This window comes from Suricata suricatta, chromosome 1 (assembly GCF_006229205.1).
Source record: "Suricata suricatta isolate VVHF042 chromosome 1, meerkat_22Aug2017_6uvM2_HiC, whole genome shotgun sequence".
NCBI lineage: Eukaryota > Metazoa > Chordata > Mammalia > Carnivora > Herpestidae > Suricata > Suricata suricatta.
This window is the reverse complement of record NC_043700.1, coordinates 183,200,649-183,223,597: the sequence shown is the minus strand read 5'-3', so window position 1 is coordinate 183,223,597 and position 22,949 is coordinate 183,200,649. Positions and strand designations below refer to the sequence as shown.

The 22,949-nt window shown below is 44.0% G+C and overlaps 1 protein-coding gene across 1 annotated transcript in view; it reads left to right on the top strand.

The window, feature by feature from the left end:
- Positions 1–22,665, top strand: part of BST1 (bone marrow stromal cell antigen 1) — a gene marked incomplete at its 5' end in the record, with an annotated part of 28,658 nt that extends 5,993 nt beyond the window's left edge. Inside the window, 6 exons of the mRNA XM_029932754.1 lie at positions 1,228–1,310; positions 5,084–5,160; positions 5,508–5,600; positions 8,162–8,248; positions 11,601–11,660; positions 21,626–22,665. Of these exons, the coding sequence (XP_029788614.1) occupies positions 1,228–1,310; positions 5,084–5,160; positions 5,508–5,600; positions 8,162–8,248; positions 11,601–11,660; positions 21,626–21,731 (506 nt within the window). The remainder of the gene's footprint in view (positions 1–1,227; positions 1,311–5,083; positions 5,161–5,507; positions 5,601–8,161; positions 8,249–11,600; positions 11,661–21,625) is intronic.
- Between the last annotated feature and the right edge of the window lie 284 nt (positions 22,666–22,949).

The window sequence follows — 22,949 nt, the reverse complement described above, 5'->3', positions numbered from 1 at the left end:
AAATATTTGGTCTTTGTCCCCATTTCCCGGCACACAGCTTCTCAAGCCCTGGGCATCCGAGGAGAGAGAAGAGTGTCTTTTGTGGGGCAATGAGATGACAGGTGGCTGGGCCCCTACATAGCTTCCCATGGGGGCTGGTCCCCAGGAAGACCAAGGAAGGCCTGAATGGGCCTGTGAGCTTTCAGCCATCTCTGTCCTCCAGGAGGCAAGAGGGGCTTGGGGTTGAGCTAACCACCAAGCTGGTGATTCAGTCAATTGCATCTGCATAATGAAATCTCATAAAACCCCTGGGTAGTGGGGTCCAGAGGGCTTCTGCATTGGTGAATGCAGATGCTGGGAGGGTGGTGGGTCTGGAGGGGGCGTGGGAGCGCCCCATGTTTCCCCTCAGAAACACGTGTGTGGCCCTGTTTGTTCTCTCTGGGCCAACTTGTCAATGAGTACCTTTTCCTTTTTTATAGAGAAAATGGTGGACAGATCCCAGTATGTGGCTGCTGAATTCTGTCATTAAAATTTTAAAGAATTAATACACTTTAACACTTTATACCTTTTAAATTTTATAAAATTTCTGCTTTCTGGCCAAGGACTATCATTTTCTTGGTGTATTTTTGTTGTATTTATGTCTAAGACCAGGGCTAACTGGAGAAGGCACTTCGCCCAACAAAGCAAAGTTTTTTTTTTTATTAAAAGTTTTTTGTTTGAGAGAGAGAGGGCATGAGCAAAGGGATAGGGGCAGAGGGAGAGAGAGAGAGAGAGAGAGAGAGAGAGAGAGAGAATCCTACACCATGCTCAGTGTGGAGCCTGTTATGGGCCTCGATACCACAACCCTGGGATCATGACCTGAGCCAAAATCAAGAGTCAGATGTTTAACTCACTGAACCACCCAGGCACCCTACAAAGATTTTTAGAGAATCATTTCACTAGAATTTCAGTAAAGAAAGAGCCCAGCTAACAGGCTGATGCTCCGTGGTCGGCAGCCTTACTCACCAGCCAACTGCTTAGTTCTCTGCCTCCCTCACATCTGTGCTGAGCAAAATGACACCTGTCGTGCTGTCATGGATTGGGTTGCCCTTCGCCAGGTTCCTTGTGGATTGGGTGGGCAGGACTATTGTGAACGTCAGACTTGTAAGCACAAGCTAAATAGATTTTGTGGGGCCAGCAATTGTTCTAAATTAATTCTTCTCTAATATAATGTTTGAAATGAAACATGTTTGTCTGATTTCTCCTTAGAACTGGATTATCAGTCCTGCCCGACATCAGAAGATTGTGAGAACAACCCTGTGGATTCTTACTGGAAATCGGCATCTTCACAGGTTAGCATGGGGAGGGCGGCTGAGAGGCTGAGCACATGTGGGTCCATAAGCATGAGACCGTGGGGTGCAGAGACTGGGCCATTGGGTCATGACCTCACTTCTCTGAGCCTCTCTTCCCATCCACATGTCCCAGTCAGATTCACTCTGCTCCTTAGAGGTGTGAGTACATAGGAGCCTAAAATAGGTAATGCAGCGACTGGCACAGGGGACACATTCAGTGAGGGTTGGTATAGATGAAATAGTAAATCATCACTATTACTACTACCATGTATGACTGCCCTTAGTATTTCAAATCAATGTGGTTTTGATTGCTATGTCAGGTGGGGTGACCCTTGTTTTATATGCACCCTGGGACACCTGAGATCATGATGTGGTGGTCAGAGATGTCTCTGAGACTGATACTAATGGCAGAGCAGGTGATAGGTGAAAGGTGAGCAGAGGGTAAGCTGGAGACACACAAAATGGCCCTTTGCGGAAAGACTATACTGCTGCCAGTTAGTGATAGTCTATTAAATGTTGGCTAATTGAGTAGGAGGCCAGTGGGCACCAGGGTCCTCCCACCTACGGCCACCAACCCTCTTTCAGGGCTGTCCGTGTCCCTTTTTGTCCCATTCTGGATCCCCAGGTGTCCACCGGGTCCATTGTTAATCAGAGTGACTGTTGTTAGGTGCCCCTCCACGCTGTGGTTTAGAGCAGGGCAAAGGGTCCTCTCTAGGCAAAAGGCACTGTTTATTTCTGTGCTCTCCTGCTGCTCCCGCAGGGGCACCCCACTTCCGCTCACTGCCCATAGGCTTCATTTCCAGTGTAGACTCCACTCTGTGGGCACTGGGCTGCCAATGCTCATGGAGGCTCTGGGTGCATCATCGCCCGAATGTGGGGTCGTAACAACAAATCAGGGACAATGTCAACATTCTCTAAACAAACAAACAAACAAACAAAAAACACCCCGTACTCTTTGCAGTGGATCTGCCCCACATCAAAGAGTGTGCTCCAAACCAACCTCCTATACCTTCTCCAACTTTAGAATGGGAGTCCAAGAATCATGCCCACATTTTGTGAGCCCTTAGAATGTGCTGGGTCGTCTGTGCACAAGAAGAGGGAGTTGAGTATAATAATGAGGAGAGGGTCTGAATTGAAGCAGAAAACGATTCGATAAATGTTAATAATTATTATTTAAAAACATTTTTTAACATTTATTCATTTTTGAGAGAGAGTGAGCAGGGGAGGGGCAGAGAGAAAGACACAAAATCTCAAGCAGGCTCCACGCTCTGACCTGACAGCATACAGCCTGATGCAGGGCTCGAACTCACGAACCATGAGATCATGACCTAAGCTCAAGTTAGACGTTTAACCAATAAAGTCACCCAGGTGCCCCAATAATTATTATTTTAAATGATTTACTCTTTAAAACAATCCTATGAGGTAGGGATCCTTAGGACCCTTGCTTTACAGATAAGAAAAATGAGGCATAAAGAGATCAGGAAACGTAACCAGATTTATTATAGAGCCAGGAGGATCCACTTACAACCACTACCACCATATAGTTTCATTATATCTGCATGCATTTTTTATTATATATTTTTTCTTATCAGTGTAATAGCTGCTCAGGATTTTAAAATGACAAAGTATAGGGGCACCTGGGTGGCTTAGTCAGTTAGTTGTCCATCTCTGGTTTTGGCTCTCGTGATGATCTCCTGGTTTGTGGGTTCAAGCCCTGAGTTGAGCTCTGCACTAACAATGCAACCTGCTTGGGATTCTCTTTCTTTCTCTCTCTCTGTCTCTCTCTCAAAAATAGATAAATAAACATTTAAAAAAGAAGAAGAAAGATTTTGAAGTTCTTTCTAGACTTATTCTTAAAAAAATATTTTTCAGGGGTTCCTGTTGGCTTGGTTGACTAAACGTCCGACTTTGGCTCATGATCTTATGGTTTGTGGGTTCAAGCCCCGTGTCAGGCTCTATGCTGACAGTTCAGAGCCCTGAGCCTGCTTTGGATTCAGTGTCTCCCCCTCCATCTGCCCCTTCGCTGCTTGCATTCTATCTTTCTCTTTCTCTCTCTCAAAACTAAACATTAAAAAAAATTAAAAATTTTTTTTGTTTAAAATGACACATTATAGAAAATATAGATAAAAAATTCATCATGTATAAATAAACGTGACCCCTTCAGCACAGTGGTCATCAAACCTTGGCATTTGTGGATTTAACCGTGATGATTAATGTTATTTCGAAGCCAGCAAAAACATACGCAACATGAAGTGCATTTTCACTTTGCTGCTCCCGGTATTAGCCATCACTTTGTAAGAAAATAAGTCCAGCCATGGAAATGTCAGCGCCACCTGCCTTTCAGGCTCCCTGCTTCACTGTAACGTAAACATCTTATCTGGGAAGTTGTATGTGACAGTACTATTCTTTTTTTTTCTCCTTCTTTTCAAGATTTTATTTTTAAGTAGTCTCTGTTGACTTGAACTCACAACCCTGAGATCAAGAGTTGTATTCTCTATGGACTGAGCCAGGCACCGTATTCTGAACTGGAGATTTGGGAACTTCTCTGGACCTATCTCCTCCTTGGTAATTTTGTGGGGTTGACTAATGTTCCCAGACTTCTGCCCGTTTATTTTAAGCATAGTAGGGCTCATGCTCTGTCTATGTCATCTTGCATTTTGCTTTAAATGTAAGTGCTTCTTATGCTTTTGCAAATCTTTTGTGGACTTTCAGTAATGGTTGGCTAATATTTCAGACATGTAAGTACCTTGGGTTACTTACCAGTCCTTGGTTGTTGACTATTTTAGGTTGCTTACACCTAGTGTTGCTGCACACACTTCTGTGCACAATGCTTCTGTTGGGCCTTAGAGTTGTTTAGAGTTGTCCACAAAATATGTCTGGCTCATCTTCTGCATACACAGTTTGCATTCTCCTGCCTGTTGAAGTGACTTACGTGTGACTTGCACTGGCGAAGAGATGTGAGAGGGAGTGTGTGTGATTTCTGGGTAGACGCCTTTAAGAACTGTCTGTCATCTGCCACTGTCCCCTTGTCCGTTCCCTGACAATTAGCCACTTTACAGATAGGCGTCCTTATCAGCTTGGGTCCCAGAGCAAGGACATACAAAACAAACCCCCAGTCGACCTGTGATAAACATGTAGTGTGAGCACGAAACAACTCTTTCTTGCTTAAAGCCCCTGTGATTTTGAAGTTGTTTGCAATGTCAGTGTAATTACTCCGTTCAAGCTGTTAGGATGCTGGAGTCACGCTATTTCCTCAGAGTAGATTCCCAGACATGGAATCACTGAGTTAATGAGCTTTTGACATTTCAAAGCAATTTGCTTTCCAAGATATAAAAGTTTTCCCCTACCAGCTAAATAGAATATCAAAATTGTTTTGAGATATCAAATTTAGTACATCTTTGCTAATATTGAGGATTGTCAGTTTTATTTATTTTTTTAGTTTTTATTTAAGTTTTTTTTTATTTTTGAGAGAGGGAGAGACAGAGCGTGAGCAGGGGAAGGGCAGAGACAGAGGGAGACAGAGAATCCAAAGCAGGCTCCAGGCTCTGAGCTGTCAGCACAGAGCCCTACAAGGGGCGTGGCTCACGAACTGTGAGATCATGACCTGAAGTCGGATGTCCAAAGTCTGTCAAGTCCATCACATTTGAAGTTGGACGCCTAACTGACTGAGCCACCCAGGCACCCCGAGGATTGTCAGTTTTAAAAAATTGCTCATTTCATAGCTTAAAAAAGAATTGTGTTAATTTACTCAAAATACTTGTTTCTTCTTACAGTATTCAAGGGATAGTTCTGGGGTGATTCACGTCATGCTGAATGGTTCAGAGCCCAAAGGAGCCTATCCAGTTAAAGGGTACGAACACCAGCATCAACAAATACAACAAAGAATGCCAAAATGCATACTTCATTTTTTCAAATGGAGGCTTACGAAAATTGTCTTAATCCCCAGTACAAATGCTTGCTTTTGTAAATTCCGGTAAAGCAAAACAATTGAATGACCTGGAGATCAGAGTCATATTTACGCCTTTCTGCCACTAATAGCTGATGAATGCATGAATGAAATAAATCACCTAAAAATAAAAGCTAAAAATACCTCCACAAAACACCCCTCAAAACAAAAGTAATGTGTAAATCAACTAACAAAATGGGAAAAGTATTTTATTCCTTTAAGACTTTAAAAACTGTCTTTCCTGTGTTCAGTTTTTTTGCAGATTTTGAAATTCCCTACCTCCAGAAGGATAAAATCACACGAATTGAGATCTGGGTTATGCATGAAATCGGGAAACCGAAGGTGTAAGTCATGGTGTTTTTGATGATGGCAACTGTGCAAATATGCTTTTCTTGATTATAATATGATCAAGTCCATTTTAGATTTTTATTTTTGGGGAAACAACACTCTTCTCTGTTTCTAATGTCATGGTTAAAGAAAGACAAAGGCTCGACTTTTTGGAAATGCCACTAACGAGTCCTCAGTCCAGAGAAAAGACCTTCTTTATTCAGATCCTATTCTCAGTCGAGGAAAATTGTGGTCCTTTCTGAGCTACCTGGGCAGCGTTGGATAGGAGAGTTCCTTACACATTCGCATTCGTGTGAGTCAAAGCCAATTTCTCCTCCTCGTTGTTGGAAGTCCCCCACCAGGAGTTCTCAGTTAACTCAAGGAGTGTGTAGTGAAGACTTGATTCTCAGAGAACACCCACTTCTACAGTTGGGTCTTAGATCACAGGCCAGGGAAATGGTTAAGGTTCATCTTTTCTTGAAAACTACTTGAGTTTATATAAATGCAAGCCTGAACTCATCTTTCTTGTCTGTGAGGGGCAGTGCTGGAAAAACTGAAGATGAGAAACATAAACCCAGGGGCGTCTGGGTGGCTCGGTCAATTAAGTGTCTGACTCTTGATTTAGGTTCAGGTCGTGATCTCACAGTTAGTGAGTTCGAGCCCCACATCCAGTTCTGTGCTGACAGCGCAGAACCTGCTTGGGATTTCTCTCTCTTTCCCTCTCTCTCTGTCCCTCCCCTGCTCTCTCTCTCTCTGTCTTTCTCAAAATAGGGGATGGGGCGCCTGGGTGGCTCAGTTGGTTAAGCGTCTGGCTTCGGCTCAGGTCATGATCTCATGGTTCATGGGTTCAAGCCCCGCGTCAGGCTCTGTGCTGACAGCCAGCTCAGAGCCTGGCGCCTGCTTCTGATTCTGTGTCTCCCCCTCTCTCTGACCCTCCCCTGATTGTGCTGTCTCTCTCTGACTCTCAAAAATAAATAAAAAGCATTAAGAAAACCCCAGATAAATAAATTAACATTAGAAAAAGAAACATAAGCCCAGGCGATTCAGACACAAGCCAAGGAGGCCAAGCCTAGTTCCAGCTGGCAGCCACAGTGAAGTATGAGAAGCAGGTGGGGGCCCTGTCTGTCAGAGCGCTGATGCAAAGCACTGCCAACCCCAAGGACTGCGTTCTGGGAGAATCTCAGCAACTTCCCCATTTCAGGCCCCGAAGACCCTCTACGTCTCACCATATAATGAGTTATTATTTTTTCCTGTCTCTTAGGCAAGAGATTAGATTTGCAAATGACTTACTACATACTAGGATGTGCATTGTTCTTCCCAGAAGACATATTATATTTATGTTGCAAAAAAAACCCCAAACAGTGCATATTATTTTTCTTATTTCTGTGGGAAGTTGCTTCTTGTCTAAAAATTATGCTTGTTTGTTATTTTAAGAAAGCTTGCCTTTTTATTTTAATAGTTTATTGTCAAATTGGTTTCCATATAACACCCAGGGCTTCTCCCCACAAGTGCCCCCCACCATGACCATCACCCCCTTCCCCTTGCCTTTTGAACCTACCTTTGGTGAGATAAGGAAATTGCAAATGATGACCTGGCCTGAAATAATCCTGCCTTTTCTTTTGCTAATAATTTCCTTGTGTCACACTCCTGTCCACACAAAAGCCTTCCACTTTGCACCACTTCCCAGGGTGCCCATCTGCTTCCTAGAAGCAGTACAGCTCTATTCCTGAATTGCTGAATAAAGCCAATTAGATTTTCAGATTTGCTGCGTTGAGTGTTTGTTCCTTAACACTATCAAAGAGCCTTAAAATGCATTCAAAATGCTGGTGCCAGAAAACCAACTTTCAGGAATGTATGCTAAGGAAATAAGTAATTCAAGATGAATTTGAAAATGAAGCTTCAACAAGGTTCATTTTAATGTGACATCAAAATATAGGCATCAGCCTTGATCATCAATAAGAGGGACCGGTTTTATGAATCATGTCCTGATGATGTAAGGGAGATCATGCCAGAATTAAAGACGTGTATGTACATACTTAAACAGGCACGGGCCAAGGCAGACTACAAAATGCATTGCACAGCAGACGCCTATTGTTATATTTAAAAAGTCTCATGGGAATGAACGTCTTTCAAAGGTTTAGACCGGTATACACCAAAATGTTAATTGCAGTTATCTCTAGTGATGTGCGATTAGGGTGAGGGTTTTTTCCTGTTTATTTGCATTTAAAAATTTTTTTGGTTTATATGTTCTTGTTTTCATTTAAAACATACTATATGGTACACAAGTTGCCAGCATTCTGGGGCCTGGGGCTCTGCCCTAAGGTGTGTTGATACGGGGGAGGGCTGCGGAGCGCCCTGTGGCGCCCCACGCATGCGCCAGAGCAGGTCCCTCTCTGAGCAGGACCCGCAGAGATTGGTTCTCAGCGCTCAGCATTCTAGGTGGGTTTTCCCCCTAGTCCCTCAGAGTGGAGACGAACCCAGCAAGCACGTGGTCATAGGACATTGTAATTCACCCAGAAAAGACTTCCTTCTTTCTCCTTCTTTAATTTTATTTATATTATTTATTTTTGTATTTTAGGGAATCCTGTGGAGAAGGCAGTGTGAAAATCCTGGAAGAGAGACTGAAGAAAATGGGTTTTCAGTACAGCTGTATTAACGATCACGTGTAGGTGGTATATCCTAATCAGAGTGCAATTTCAGAGGTGGAGCAGTGATTTTGGAGGGATTCCGGTGGAATCTGCACTGAAAGCCACTGGGCTGGGCTGTTACTGGGCATGAGGGAGGAAAAGTGCCTTCTAGCCACACCTCTGCCTGGGTCCCCCAGCACTTATGTCCAGAGTCTGCTCTAAAGATGCTTCAAGGGGATACCTGGGTGGCTGAGGCGGTTGAGGATCTGACTCTTGATTTCTGCTCAGGTCATGATCCCAGGGTCATGATCCCAGGGTCGTGGGACTGAGCCCTGCATTGGACTCTGTGCTGAGCATTGAGCCTGCTTAAGATGTTCTTTCTTCTCCAGTCCCTCTCCAGCATGCTTCCTCTCTCTCTCTCTCTCTCTCTCTCTCTCTCTCTCTCTCTCTCTCTCTCCCTCTCCCAAAAAGATGCTTAAAGGACAGACAGAAAAGCCCCATTTCCCTCGTGCATGTCCCATTCCCCCTCCCTTGCTAACAGCAATGGTGAGTAACCTAAGGTCAGGCACTGTGGTCCCTGCATCTGTGGATGCCATGGATCCCAGCCCAAGATAGGTGCTAAGGTGGGTTTGTTTGAGATACAGATAGATATTGACAGTGGACCAATAGGAAAATAGACCTCACTGCCTACGTCTGCAGCCCTGCTTGGTTCCTCAGGGCTGAAGCTCAACACTGTAAGGCCTTAGTGGCTTTCCCCAAAATTGGTGGCTATGGCAGGGTGGAAATTCCATCTGCAGTCTTGTCCTGTCCCCACGAACATCTGTCTGGCTCTGGTGCACTACGCCTCCTCGGTGGCTCTGTGGGCTGGACAGTCCTCCCCACTGAGCAAAGCCCATGGGAAATGTGGGTTGCCTTCCACTTTCCTGGAGAAGGCGCCCCTCAAAGCTATTTTCCACAGCTTGAAGCTGTCCCAGTGTACCTATCTGTTATTGTTAATGCTCTCAGGAAACTCGAAAGTTAGATGTTACCACCTTCTAAAAACAAAAACCACACACACACACACACACACACACACACACACACACACAAGGCACATACTCTTTTGGGGAAATATAAACTACATACAGGAAAATGCACAAGCCCTAAGTACACGGTTGAATGAATTTTCCCAAGTTCAACACACAAATGTCTAGATCAAGAAGCATATAACCAGCACCCCAGAGTCTCCCCTCAGCCTCCATTTCTGTCTCCCCACCTGCCCACAATTGTAGCCTCTGTCTAGACTTGTCATAATTTCTTTTGTCTATGTTAAGCTTTATATAAATACCCGCTTTCCACAGATGAGTAAATTAAGGGTCAGAGAGATTAAATAAGTTTTCTAGTAAGTTTGAACCCGGCATTGCATGGCTTTGAAGTATGCTCTTTTCTTTCTACTATAAGACCTTTTTTTAAAAAAAGTTTTTTATTTATTATGTATTTTTTAGAAGGAGACAGTGTGCGCAGGGGAGGGCCAGAGAGAGAGGGAGAATCCCGAGTAAGTTCACCACTATTGACACAGAGCCTGATGTGGGACTTAAACCCAGGAAACTGTGAGATCACAGTTGAAAATCTTCAAGCTGAAATCTTGAGTTGGATGCTTAACCAATTGAGCCACCCAAGCACCCTTCTACTAAAGGACCCTTCTTTTTTTTTTTAAACACCAACATTTATTTTATTTATCTTTAAAGTTTTTGTTCAAATTCCAGTTAGTTAACTAACATTCCACGTAATCTTAGTTTCAGGTGTACAATATAGTGATTCAACACTTCCATACAACATCCAGTGCTCATCGCAAGAGAGCACCAGATTTTTGTATATTTTTCTTAAAAGGTAATTTTTATTTGCTAAAACTGCTCAATGATGGAGAACATTGCGCCAAGAAGTCCCACATGTAAGACCACTTTGCTTTGGCCCAGAATTCCCTTGAGGAGGCTGTCTTTACCAGTCATCAGGCCAAGAATGGTGACCCAGGCCAGAGCCCAAGGTCTCCTTCCCTGCCCACAGCTGTCCTCAGGGACTCAGCCTGCTGTCACTTGCTCTAGTGTCCCCAGTGATGCTGGTCTTCAGGGCTCTTCCCTTGCAAGCCTGGCTCAGCTCCCCTTCTCCCGCTTCTTTACTGCCCATGGGCTCTTGTGTTAAGGTGGGGTTTTGTTTTGCTCCTGGGAGCACAGGGGAGACAACGAAAGGCCTACTGTAGAGAGTCACAAAGGGTAACAAACCAAACTCCAACCCAGATGGAACCGAGAACCTGCCCCATAAAATTCAGGTGACACTGTCCTCTGTCCTGTGGCAGACAGAAATTCTCTCCAAGATTCTTGCAAACCTTGGCCAAGTCTTACTTTCCATAGCCTCCCTTGCCTTCTGGTTGATTTCTGTGAGCACTGTATTGAGCCAGACTCAGTGGAACTCAATGACTTTGGAGTGGGAGGCATAAAACAACAGTGATTAACTACTGTCATAACAAATCGCTGTGTATCATAGACTTTACTGGAAAGTGGGCAAGTCCCAGGAAGCAGTAGAGCGAACAGTGCATTTCCTGTTTCTCCAAAGTCTCTTCCAGCCACCTGGAGAGAGCACCTGTCTGTCTGACTCCTACCTAGTGTGCCTCTATTACCTGGCTGCTCTCTTCACTACCTCCTTCCCTGCCCTCCTGGACTCCACGCCGCCTTCCTCTACTTGCAGAGGGGTTCAGCTTTCCTTGTTGCTGGATCCTGGGCAATAGCCATCATCCGTGTGTTTCAAGTCCAACTTTCTGGCCAAAGAACTCATCGAGAGCATTTTACAGGCAAGACTGTCCATCCTGGCTTGGGTGGTCCCATGCTTGGGCTCTGATGTGAGCCTTCAAGGTTCATGTTCAGCTCCACAGCTGATACCATACATTCTTGGGTGATTTACTCTGCCGATTAGCTTCCTCACCTGTAAACTGGAGATGGTAATAATAACTGCTCTGTTTGGCTGTTGTGAGGATTAAGTGGCAAAGTCTATATGAAAAAATCCATCATCGGGGGCCCCTGGGTGGCTCGGTTGGTTAAGCGTCTGACTTTGGCTCAGGTCATGATCTCACAGTTCATGAGTTCGAGCCCCATGTCGGGCTCTGTGCTGACAGCTTGGAGCCTAGAGCCTGCTTCAGAATCTGTGTGTGTCTCTCTCTCTGCTCCTCCCCTCTTTGCACTCTGTCTGCTGTCTCTCAACAATAATGATTAAAACAATTGAAAACAAATGAAAAAATCCATCATCAAATTTCTTTCAGGTGAGAGACTTTGTATCCCCAGTACTTTCCAGACACACTGTAAATGTTTGATGAGTGAAAGTCACTTAATCCCTTAAATATTATTTCTCTTCATTCTATAGACCAGTGAAGCTCTTAATGTGTGTGGACCACACCGCTCATCCCGACTGTGCCTTAAGTTCGTAAGTAGATGTCCCCCTTGCTTCCCCAGCATAACCAGGCCTGACTATTTACACACACTGATGACTTGCAGTATGATTTTACACGCGCCCTACAATACGTGGCTGTGGAGTAAGTTCTGTGCTTGGCATGTGCTGCTCAGGCTCTCTGGGCAGCCAGGTTGGTGCAGGTGTGATGGGCATCTGCCCAGGTGAGCCGAACTCCTCCCGTGTTGGCAGAGCCGAGCCTGCCCTGATGCAATGGGTGTGCGTAGCAGGGGCTCCGTAATGTCCGTAGCATCCGTTCTTCCATCTACAAGGGGAAAAGCGTTCTCATCGGGGCTGTATGCCAGACACTGCACTGTCTGCATTACATAGAATATTTTGTCCATTTTGGGGCGCCTGAGTGGCTCAGTCCCTTAAGCATCTGACTTTGGCTCAGGTCATGATCTCACGGCTCATGGGTTCGAGCCCTGCATCGGGCTCTGTGCTGAGATCTCAGAGGCTGGAGCCTGCTTCAGATTCTGTGTCTCCCTCTCTATGCTCCTCCCCTGCTCATGGTCTGTCTGTCTGTCTGTCTCTCTTTTCTCTGTCAAAAATAAATAAATGTTGGGGCGCCTGGGTGGCTCAGTCGGTTAAGCCTCCGACTTTGGCTCAGGTCAGATCTCACATTCGTGGGTTCGAGCCCTGCGTCAGGCTCTGCTGACAGCTAGCTCAGAGCCTGGAGCCTGCTTCCGGTTCTGTGTCTCCCTCTCTCTCTGCCCCTCCCCCCCTCATGCTCTGTCTCTCTCTGTATCAAAAATAAATAAAACATTAAAAAAATAAATAAATGTTAAAATTTAAAATAATAATATTTTGTTCAGTTTCATAACTAGTCTGTTAGAAAGAGAGAAACAGACACAGAAAGAGAGAGAAGGGCTGCTCCCCATCCCCACAGAGCTCTTCTCTCCTTCATTTAGTAAGAGAACCCTTGGATTTTACTTGGGCTCACAGCTGCCAAGAATAGTGAGTGTATTTTCTAGCTTCCCTTGTGGTGAGGCGATGGGTGCAACTCCACTTGAAAGGAAGGAACATGCTTTCCCTTTGCACGTTGCTCCAGCCTGGTGGATGGACCTGGACCACGCGGTGGGGGGCCGTCCTCAGCTGGGCGTGCAGAGCAGCGCAGGGAGGGAGGCTGGGTGCTCCCTGACCTTGGCTTGCTGTGTCTGCCCTGGACAGTTCCAGAGAGGAAAGTAGTGAGCAGATCCACAGTGGTAGCATGTGACCTTGGAGCTAACCTCCTGGGGGAGGCGTGCATTTTTCTCTTCCTCTCCTGAAATATCCAGAATGGTCTATGAACCTGGGTCCTCACTTGCTTCACCTGAAAAGGACACCCACCCTCCCATCCACGCTGCTCAAAGACCTCAAGGTTCCTACTACCAAGTCCAAACTTCTAGTCTGGCCTTTCGGGTCCTTCATACTTTTTCTAAACACCTAAACACACCACCCCTCACCTCTCACTGGGAACTTCCTGACTGCAGATTGCAGACGCTGAGCCTTTCAGCAGTAGTAAGCACTACGCTTGGTCAGATAACCTGAGCTGGGCAATTTTCTTGGGCCCAAAATTAAAAATAATGGAAACCATCTCACAGGTTTGTTGTGGAGACTGAAGACCCCAACCTCCTTTCTAGATAGGACACTTAAAGAGCCAGGCCTGGGCACAGGGCTCAGGTTCCTCAAGTTCAAGTAGGAAGTGCATCAGTCGAAGTTCTCATCTACAAGCATCACACACCAGCTCCAGGTAGTTCAGCAGAAATGGGACCTATTAAACGATTTTAAGTCTTGCACAGAATCTTCCTGTGAGAGCCAGAGAAGCAGGACTGGAGGCCAGGCCGATGTCTTACTCAGAACTGCCGGGGAGCAGTCTGTCTGGGTACACACATCTCAGAGAGCACCTGGGCTGCTCACACCTCGGTGCTTCTAGAAGATCTCTGCCACTGCAGCCTCAGAGCGCTGGTGCCTTAGGTGTCCCCATGGCTAGAATAGATGGTTTTTTAAGTTTATTTATTTTGAAAGAGAGAGAGTTAGTGAGTGGGAGAGGGGCAGAGATAGAGAGGACAAGAGAGAATCCCCATGCACTCAGCAAAGCCCAGTGTAGGGCTTGATCTCACGAACCATGAGATCATACCCTGAGTCAACATCAAGAGTTAGACGCTAACCGAAGGAGCCACCCAGGTGCCCCTAGAATAGATGTTGTGGGGCTCCTGCTGCTTCGATCCACTGCGCTCCCATGGGTACAGCCGGTCGGCACAGTTTGGTCACGTGTCTGTGCTCTAACTGCAGGGCAGGCTGGGAAAGTGAGTATCTGCTTTAAGTCAAGCCTCATGGCTTTAAATGTCAGCTATGTGCTGGTGACTGCAGAATGAACGTCTCTAGTGTAGGTCCTGTACGGAATGCCACACTTGCATATTTAACAATCTACTCAGTATTTCCGCTTGGATGGTCTAATAGATATTTCAAGCTCAGCATATCCCAAACTGAACTGAGTTTACCTGCTGTGGTGCGCAGAACCACGGCACCTAAAGATACCCGGTCGTCATCCTTGGAATCTGAATACCACCTTGCACGGCAAAGGGACTTTTCAGATGTGACTAAGTTGAAGATCTTGAGATGGGGAGACGATCCTGGGTTATACGGTTGGGCCCTGAATGGAATCACAAGTGTCCTTATAAGAGGGAGGCAGAGGGAGATTCAATGTGTAAGACACGCAGGCAATGGGATCGTGGAAGGAGAGACAGGACCGGTGTACTTTATTGATTGATTGATTGATTGCTTTAGAATCCAAGTGAGGGGTAGAGAGAGAGAGAGAGAGAGAGAAAGAATCCCATGAGGGCCAGAGAGAGTGGAGAAGGAGAGAGAAAGGGTCCAAGTGAGCTAGGGACAAAGTGAGAGAGGAGAGAGAGAGGAAAGAAGAGAGAAGCAGGGCTCACCGGAAGCCGCGCAGGGCGCGAGCTCACCCGATGTGGGACTTTTCAAACTCACATACCACGAGATCATGACCGGAGCCAAAGTCAGAGGCTTACCTGACTGAGTGACCCAGGCACCCCTAGACTGGTGTACTTTAAAAGCAAAGAAAGAGCAGGGAAGCCGATTCTCCCTTCAGGAGGCTCTCCAGAAGGAGAGAGCCTCACCGACACCTTGACTCTAGGGTGGTGAGACTCGTTTCTGACTTCCGACCTTCAGAACTGTAAGAGAGTAATTTTGCATTGTTTTAAGCCACTGATTTATTGTAGGAGCAACAGGAAACTAAGACACCTCTACACTTGGTCTACCCAGAGTCTTCCTGGTCTCAACTAATGGTAATGCCCAACTTTACAAAATCTCCCAGTGCCCATTCCAGAAATCTTGGAGCCATCTTGAATCCTTCCTTTTTCTCATGCTTTACCAGAAAATTCCTTTGGTTCAACCTACAAACTGATGGCATATGCAGTCACCTACTGGGACCAGCCTGGTCCTCACTCAGCTGGATTACTGTGGACTCAATGAGTCTTCTTGCTTCCATGTTGTCCCATCCTTCATGGCCTCTTTGAGGTCCAGCTGCCATTTTAATTGTTCATTAGGGAAACTTCTAAAAGTACACAAAGTATAGAATGTAGTTCTTTAACGATTCAGCCGTGGGACTCATCTGCTTACAACTCCGCAGTCACTCCCACATTGCTCAGAGTAAGAGCCAAACAGCCCGCCCTGGCCCATTTCTCTCCAGCTTCTTCCTCACTCCTACTTTCTGTGCCTCACTCAGAGCGGCCTCCTGGAACATCCCAGGTGCATCCCTGCCCCAGGGCCTTTGCTTGCACTGTTCCCTCTGCCTGGAAGTCTTTCTCCTAGCTGTCCATGGGTTAGCTCTCTCACCTGCTGTATTAGCTTGAATCTCACCTCCAGGAAGTTACCTTGATCTCGGTATTTTAAATCACAGCCTGCACCATAGGCTGGCCTGAGAGAGAGAGAGAGAGAGAGAGAGAGAGAGAGAGAGAGTCCTAGGCAGGCTCCACACTATTAGTGCAAGCTCACAAACCATGAGACCATGGCCTGAGCCAAAGTTGAATGCTTAACCATCTGAGTCACCCAGGCGCCCAAGTTTATTCTTTACTGCTTGTCTCCTACCCCTTAGAACATAAGCCTCAGAAGGACAGAGACTTTTTCCTATTTTGTTCACTGATGGATGTTTCCCAAGAGACTAGCACAGAACGTGCAGCCTGCAACCTCATGGGCATTTAGGGATGAATGAATGAATGAACAAATGGACCAGTGCATAATTGGTTTCTAGTCTTCGGAGGCATGGATTTGAGGGAATGTCTCAGTTCAGCCAGGTAGCCAAAAGGAATGACAAATATTCTTTTTTTTTTTTCCATAATATTTTATTGTCAAATTGTTTTCCATACAACACCCAGTGCTCTTCCCCATACGTGCCCTCCACCATCACCACCACCTCTTTCCCCCCCTTACCCTTCAACTCTCAGTTCATTTTCAGCGTTCAATAGTCTCTTAAGTTTTGCATCCCTCTCTCTCCCCAACTCTGTCTCCCTCCTCCGCTCCCCCTGGTCCTCCATTAGGTTTCTCCTGTTCTCCTGTTAGACCTATGAGTGCAAACATATGGTATCTGTCCTTCTCTGCCTGGCTTACTTCGCTTAGCATGACACCCTCGAGGTCCATCCACTTTCCTACAAATGGCCATATGAGGAATGACAAATTCTACGAAAGTTGAAGACACGTCTGGTGGTAGCATATGTAGAAGTTCCAGCTTTCGATTGCAAGAAACAGAAACCAATGGCTGACTTAGGCAGAGAGAGGAGACTACGGTTGTTGGGAGAATTTAGTGGGATGCGCAATCCAGTGAGCTAAGGAGTCGACTCCTTAGTGTAACTCAGGTCTTCACTGTCTTATTCCATGTTTCCTTAAGCAGACTGTCAACTTTATACAGGTACAGATCATGTAAAGTTTCTTCTTGTAAAACCGTTGTGCCCTTCACTGCCATTCCTGAAATAGGCAAGTGGTGCCACACTGGCACCCCGTGCCTCAGTTTACCTCCTCTGCTGCAGGGTGTGCCAGGTGACTGAGGGTGGCTCTCCTTACCGGTCCTTTCTGAGGACTTCGGATGTGTCAGGCTTCCAGCATGGCCGTCTGGAGTCATCATCTTGCTTCCTTCCGCCCGCATTCCTGGAAGACGGGCAATCTGATCACCATCAGTGACGCTGAGAGGCTAAGCGATCTCTTAGAGTCATTCAGGACTGGCTAGAGCCAGACACAGACTGCAAGTTCGTGTCAAATTCTCGTTTTTCCCACCGAACCACGCTGCCTCAAAGTGTCCCCATGGTTCACATCACAGCAGATAATGAAAGATTTTTTAAAATGTTTATTTATTTTTGAGAGACAGAGAATGAGAGGGGAAGGGGCAGAGAGAGAGGGCGGCAGGATCCAAAATGGGCTCTGTGCTGACAGCAGAGAGCCTGATGTGGGGCTCAAACTCACAAAGTGCGAGATATGATCTGAGCTGAAGGCAGATGCTTAACCAACTGAGCCACCCAGGCACCCCAGGAAGGGGCTTTTAGCCCCTGATCTATTCTTTACTTTGGGCATTCTTTCAGTGATCGTTGGATAGATTTATTAATGACAGTTCTTTCCAAATTCCATTGAATCAAGAATAAAACCCTCTTTCACTCATAGCCAGGTTTTCCTCCACTTTCACTGCCCTGGAAATAATTTTACTGATCTCTTTTTTAAACAACTTTGCTAAGAATATTGATGGATAATTTGTAAGAGATGATCCCCAAATGGCAAATATGGAGAATGAGTTTCTCTTTGTAGTAATAATGGGATACAATTTTTTAAATGTTTATTTTGAGAGAGCACAAGCAGAGGATCCCAAGTGGGTTCTGTGCTAAAAGCAGAGAGCCCGATGTGGGGCTCCAACTCCTGAACTGAATGGCAAGATCATGACCTGAGCTGAAGTTGGAAGCTCACCCGACTGAGCCACCCACATGCCCCAGCGAGATACAGAGTTAATGAAGTATAATTTTCACCTCAATGTCTTTGACATAACTTAGCCAAAACTAGCAAAAAATATTTTAAAGATGTTATTAAATGCTTGATGCCATTGTAAGTTTGTAAATTGCTTTGGGAGAAAAATATTACAAATGTATCAGGAATTACAAATATATTCATAGTCTTTTTAAAAAAAATTTAATATTTATTTTTGAGAGAGAGAGAGACAGCAGGGAAGAAGCAGAGAGAGAGGGAGACACGGAATCTGAAACAGGCTCCAGGCTCTGAGCTGTCAGCACAGAGCCCAACACGGGGCTTGAACCCACAAGTCTGAGATCATGGCCTGGGCGAGGTAGGACACTCAACCAATTTAGCCACCCCGGTGCCCCCAAAATATTCATAGTCTTTGACCTTAAGTCCGACCTTAGAGTACTGCTGGTACTGTTTTCTAAAGAAATGACTCAGAATGTGAGTACAACGTGTACACTCAAAGATGTTCACCAAGCATTCTTTATGATACTGAATCAGAGGTGTGGGCATTGGAAGCTGGTAGTTATCCAATGAGAAGTGAATGGTCACATCAAAGGGCTACATTTACTGGAATAGAATGTAGACATTGTATGTAGATTACATCTCCATAAAGCTGGATGGGGGAAACAGTGATAAGACATAGAGCAATATGGAAGGAATGATTCTCATGAACAATTAAAGTATAGAAAACAACCTTATACGCTTATAGGCTCCAGTTTTGGCCAAAATTCAGTACGATGACACTCTGTAGGATTGGTGAGGAAATGAGAAAACAGACATAAGTATGTTGTTGAAGTAAGGACCCCTTGTATCAATCAAGTCACGGAGAAACATCAAATGTCTCATCTTGGTCTGAATTCTCTGTCCAAAATGCATTGTCAAGACCTCCTCACCACCCCCCCCCCCCCCCCCCCCGACACAGAACTGGGAATTCCAAGCTCAACTGGCTCAGGGATAGTGGAGCAAAGGACTTTAATCTACAAAAGTTTAGAATGGGATAAACAGCGGTTAATATAAATCCAACTCATGTTACTAATAGATCTGTGGCAAGTTTAGGAGCAGCTTGCATTTTTTGGTATTTAATTTAATTTGCAGCATTTTAGAGAATTTAGCATATAAAAATAGCATATAAAAATTTATTGGCAACATTTAAAATAATTTAGCATATAAAAATAGCCCTGTGATTCCAAATATATACGTAACTATCAAATAACTGATTTCAGATTTGCTTTTTTATGTTGAAAGTTATAAGAGATTTTACTAAGTTTTTAGCTGAAATTTGAAGTATTTTAAAAAGAAAATATAACATTTAAAAAGATAAATTAAGGGGCTCCTGGGTGGTTCAGGTCATGATCTCACAATTCATAGGTTCGAGCCCCGTGTCGGGCTCCATGCTGACAGCTTAGAGCCTGGAGCCTGCTTCCGATTCTGTGTCTCCCTCTCTCTCTGACCCTCCCCTGCTCACGCTGTCTCTCTCTCAAAAATAAATAAAACATTAAAAAAAATTTTTAAAAATGGAAAATTAAAATAATTTAGCCCAAAATAACCTGAGATAAAAATATTCCAGGAAATTTGAATAAGCATGAACCCCTCTTAAAAGTTATTGTCAGGGGCACCTGGCTGGCTTACTCTGTAGAGCATGTGACTTTGGGTGTTGGGGTCATGAATTCAAGCCCCATGTTGGGCACAGAGATTACTTTTTAAAACAAGTTATTATCAGAGGTCCCTAGGTTTTTTTTGTTTTGTTTTGAAAGTAAGCTTTAGGTCCAACTTGGGGCTTAAACTCACGACCTTGACTTCCAGAGTTGCATACTCTGCTGACTGAGCCTGCCAGGTGCTCCCTGCCTATGGTTTTAAACAGAAAAATATAACTCATAAATTAAATATAAAAATGTATGGGGAAGTAAGGCTTTTGAATTTATAAGTTTAAGAGCTAGAATTAAAATTTAAAACCAAAGTAACTGCAAATAGTGGGTTTTTTTTCTTTGCATAAAAATTGCCCTCAAGAACAACCTCATGCCAACAGGAAAAGTTTAAGTTAAAATGTGACAAATCAATGCCTAGAACAGGAACCCAGTCGTGAAAAGCAAAGGAAAACTGCATGTTTCTATCTGTGCATGATAATGGACATCAATGATGAAACAGGTTTAAGGAGATGAACTCCCAAATTGCCACCAGTGGTTACTTCTAGAAAAGACAGAACTGAGAAAGGGTAGAGACTCTTATTATGACTGTTTAGTTCTGTAATATTTTATTTTCCTAAGAGATTAAAAATAAATATACCCTCATATTCGTTCATTATTTTAAAGAAAAATAAAAAAGAATTTTGAGTAAATCAAATCAGAAATGTTAACTGAATCAGAGGTGCAATTGTAGAAAATGTCCAGCAGGAGGAGCCCTAGTACTAAGTTGTGTCTGCTTGAGGTTCCTTTATTTCATTTTTATTAAAGTTTTTTTTAATTTTGAGTGTAGTTGACACACATCTTACATTAGTTTCAGGTGCACAATATAGTGATTGGACATTATGCTAGGATATCACAAGTATAGCTACCATCTGTTAGCATGTAACGCTATTACAGTGTCATTAACTAAAGATACCCTATGCTTTTTTCCTTTCTTTTCTTTTTTTGTGACTTATTCATTCCATAACTGGAAGTATCTTCCACTCCCCTTCATCCATTTTTCCTATTCTTCCACTCTTCTTCTCTCTGGCAACCATCAGTTTGTTCTCTGTATTTATAGGTCTGGTTCTACTTTTTGTTTGTTTATTCATTTGTTTTTTTCTTTTAAATTTACATATAATTGAATCATATGGTATTTGTTTTTCACAGTGTGGCTTATTTCACTTAGCATAATACCCTCTAGGCCCATCTATGTTGTTGCAAATGCTAAAAAAAAAAATCACATCCCATTTTGTGGCTGTGTAGTATTCCCATGCACGCACGCGTGTGCACGTGCACACGTGCGCGCTTACGTGTGTGTGTGTGTGTGTGTGTGTGTGTGAATACCACATCTCCCTTATTCCTTCATCCATCAATGGACGCTTAGGTTGTTTCCATATCTTGCTATTATAAATATTGCTGCAATAAACATTAGTGAACAAGGGGTCCCAAACCGTGGGATAAATTTCCAAGCCAACATTTGATTGTTTCATGAATTTTAAAAAATGTATCTTTGAGTTGGTTTTTAAAATTTCAGTAATTTCTGTCTTAAAAAATCCAGTCAGTGATCAGATTCTATTTGCTATCACCAGTCCATTTTTAAAATGTTTATTTATTTATTTTTGAGAGAGAGAGAGAGAGCAAGGGAGGGGCAGAGAGAGAGGGAGAAAGAATCGCAAGCAGACTCTGTACAGAGCCCAACGCAGCCTCAAACCCACGAACCGTGAGATCCTGACCAGAGCCGAAGTTGGATGCTCAACCAGGTGAGCCACCAGGTGCCCCGACCAGAGTCCGTTTTTTTGGCCAGGTCCTCTCTTGGTGTCTTTATGTCAAGATAGGTTTTCCCTCACCAGTTAAACTCTGACAATATAATGTCCATCAGTAGCTAAGTTGACTGGCTTTATGGTATATCCATAAAGTAAGAATTCATCCATGAGGAAGAATGAATTAACTAATATATACAATATGGAAGTATGTCCAAAATATGATGTTAGGGGAAAAAACTAGAGGTGCCACTTGTGCTCAGATGGAAGGGTATGTGCAGGTGTGTGTGGGTGCAAGCAAAACTTAGCCTCCGTGTTACATTCCTGGCAGACAATTCAAACCGTCGGCAATGATTCTCCGTGGAAAGCAAGAACGGGGACCCTAAGGCACTTTTAATTGTCACTTGACAACTTTCTGTACTGTTTCAATTCTTTTTGGCCATGTGCATGTATATTTTTGAAAGTAGGTGTCGCACAGCAATGCTTAAGTTTTCTCTATTTCCTTTTTAATTTGCAGAGCGGTAGCGTCCACTCGAAGAGAAGTCCCGCTGCTCTGTGCAGAACGTGGCACCAGCCTTGTCATTGCTTTCGTAGTGGCCCTGGCTTCAGTTGTCCAGGTGTAACTGGCAGCTTGGCTGGGCTGCCCTAACAGCGCTGGCCCCGAAAGCTGCCCTTGCACATGGATCCTTCCTGGTCTGTGCACACCACGTGGTTCCACTGTCTGAAGAAGCTTCCTTCTGGGAAAACCGTGTCCTGGGTGGGGTTTTCAATGATCCACACACTCGGGATTTCAGAGACCAGAAGTTAATCTTGTCCTATGAATAGGGTAAAATTGCTGCATTAGAACGAAAGCAAGTTATTAGTTTCTTTTTTTCATATTGTATAAAGCATTGAGACCCAGACTACTGTTATATAATAAGGTATTTTTCTAGTAGAACAAGATTTTATACTTTTTCTGTATTTTCCTGTATCTTCAGTGGGACACACTGCATGCTTATTGACAGCCTAAGATATATATACACTATATAAATGCATATATATTTGGTGTGCAAAGATTTATGAATAAAGGTGTTCACTTAATGGTTATGTATAATGGGGAAGAGAAACTCATCATGTCCAATAACAGGGAACTGTCTTCATATGGTTTGGTATATATGTGGGATAGAAAGTCGTGTTTACCAAGCCAAAGGTCCTTCAGCTGCTGAGGGGAGGAGCTCACTGTGGTACATCAATACAACCCTCTCTATATAGTCAGAAAGAGAATGTAACATGATAACAGTCATATTTGCTAATAAAAGAAGCCAGACCAATAGGTTGCATACTGTATGATTCCACTTATGTGGCATTCTGGAAAAGGCAAAACTGTAGGAATGGAGGAGACTACATCAGTGGTTGAGAAGGGCTAGGTCTAGGGGGAGGGGTGACTACAAAGCAGGCAGTGTGGGAAAATTTGGGGGCGTGAGAAACCGTTCTGTATCTTGATTGTGGTAGTGGTAACCTGAATCTATGTTTTTTGTCAACACTTAGAACTGTATATAAAAAAAAAAGTAAATTTCACTGTATGTAACTAAAATGTTTTCAAAAAACATTTAATGACATAGAAAAATGTCCACAATACACACAAGAAATAGGATATAAAAATTTCTAAAATATAATACAAATTTAACAAATTCTGTTATGTATGTGTGTTTGTATGACATGCCTATTATAAATGAATGAAAGAAAAAGTAATAAACTCAAAGGCAGAGCAATTATCTCTGGGTAGTGGTCTTATCAGTGATTCCCATTTTTGACTTTTGGCATTTTTGTGTTTTTCAGATGTCTCTAATGAGTATGTGTTA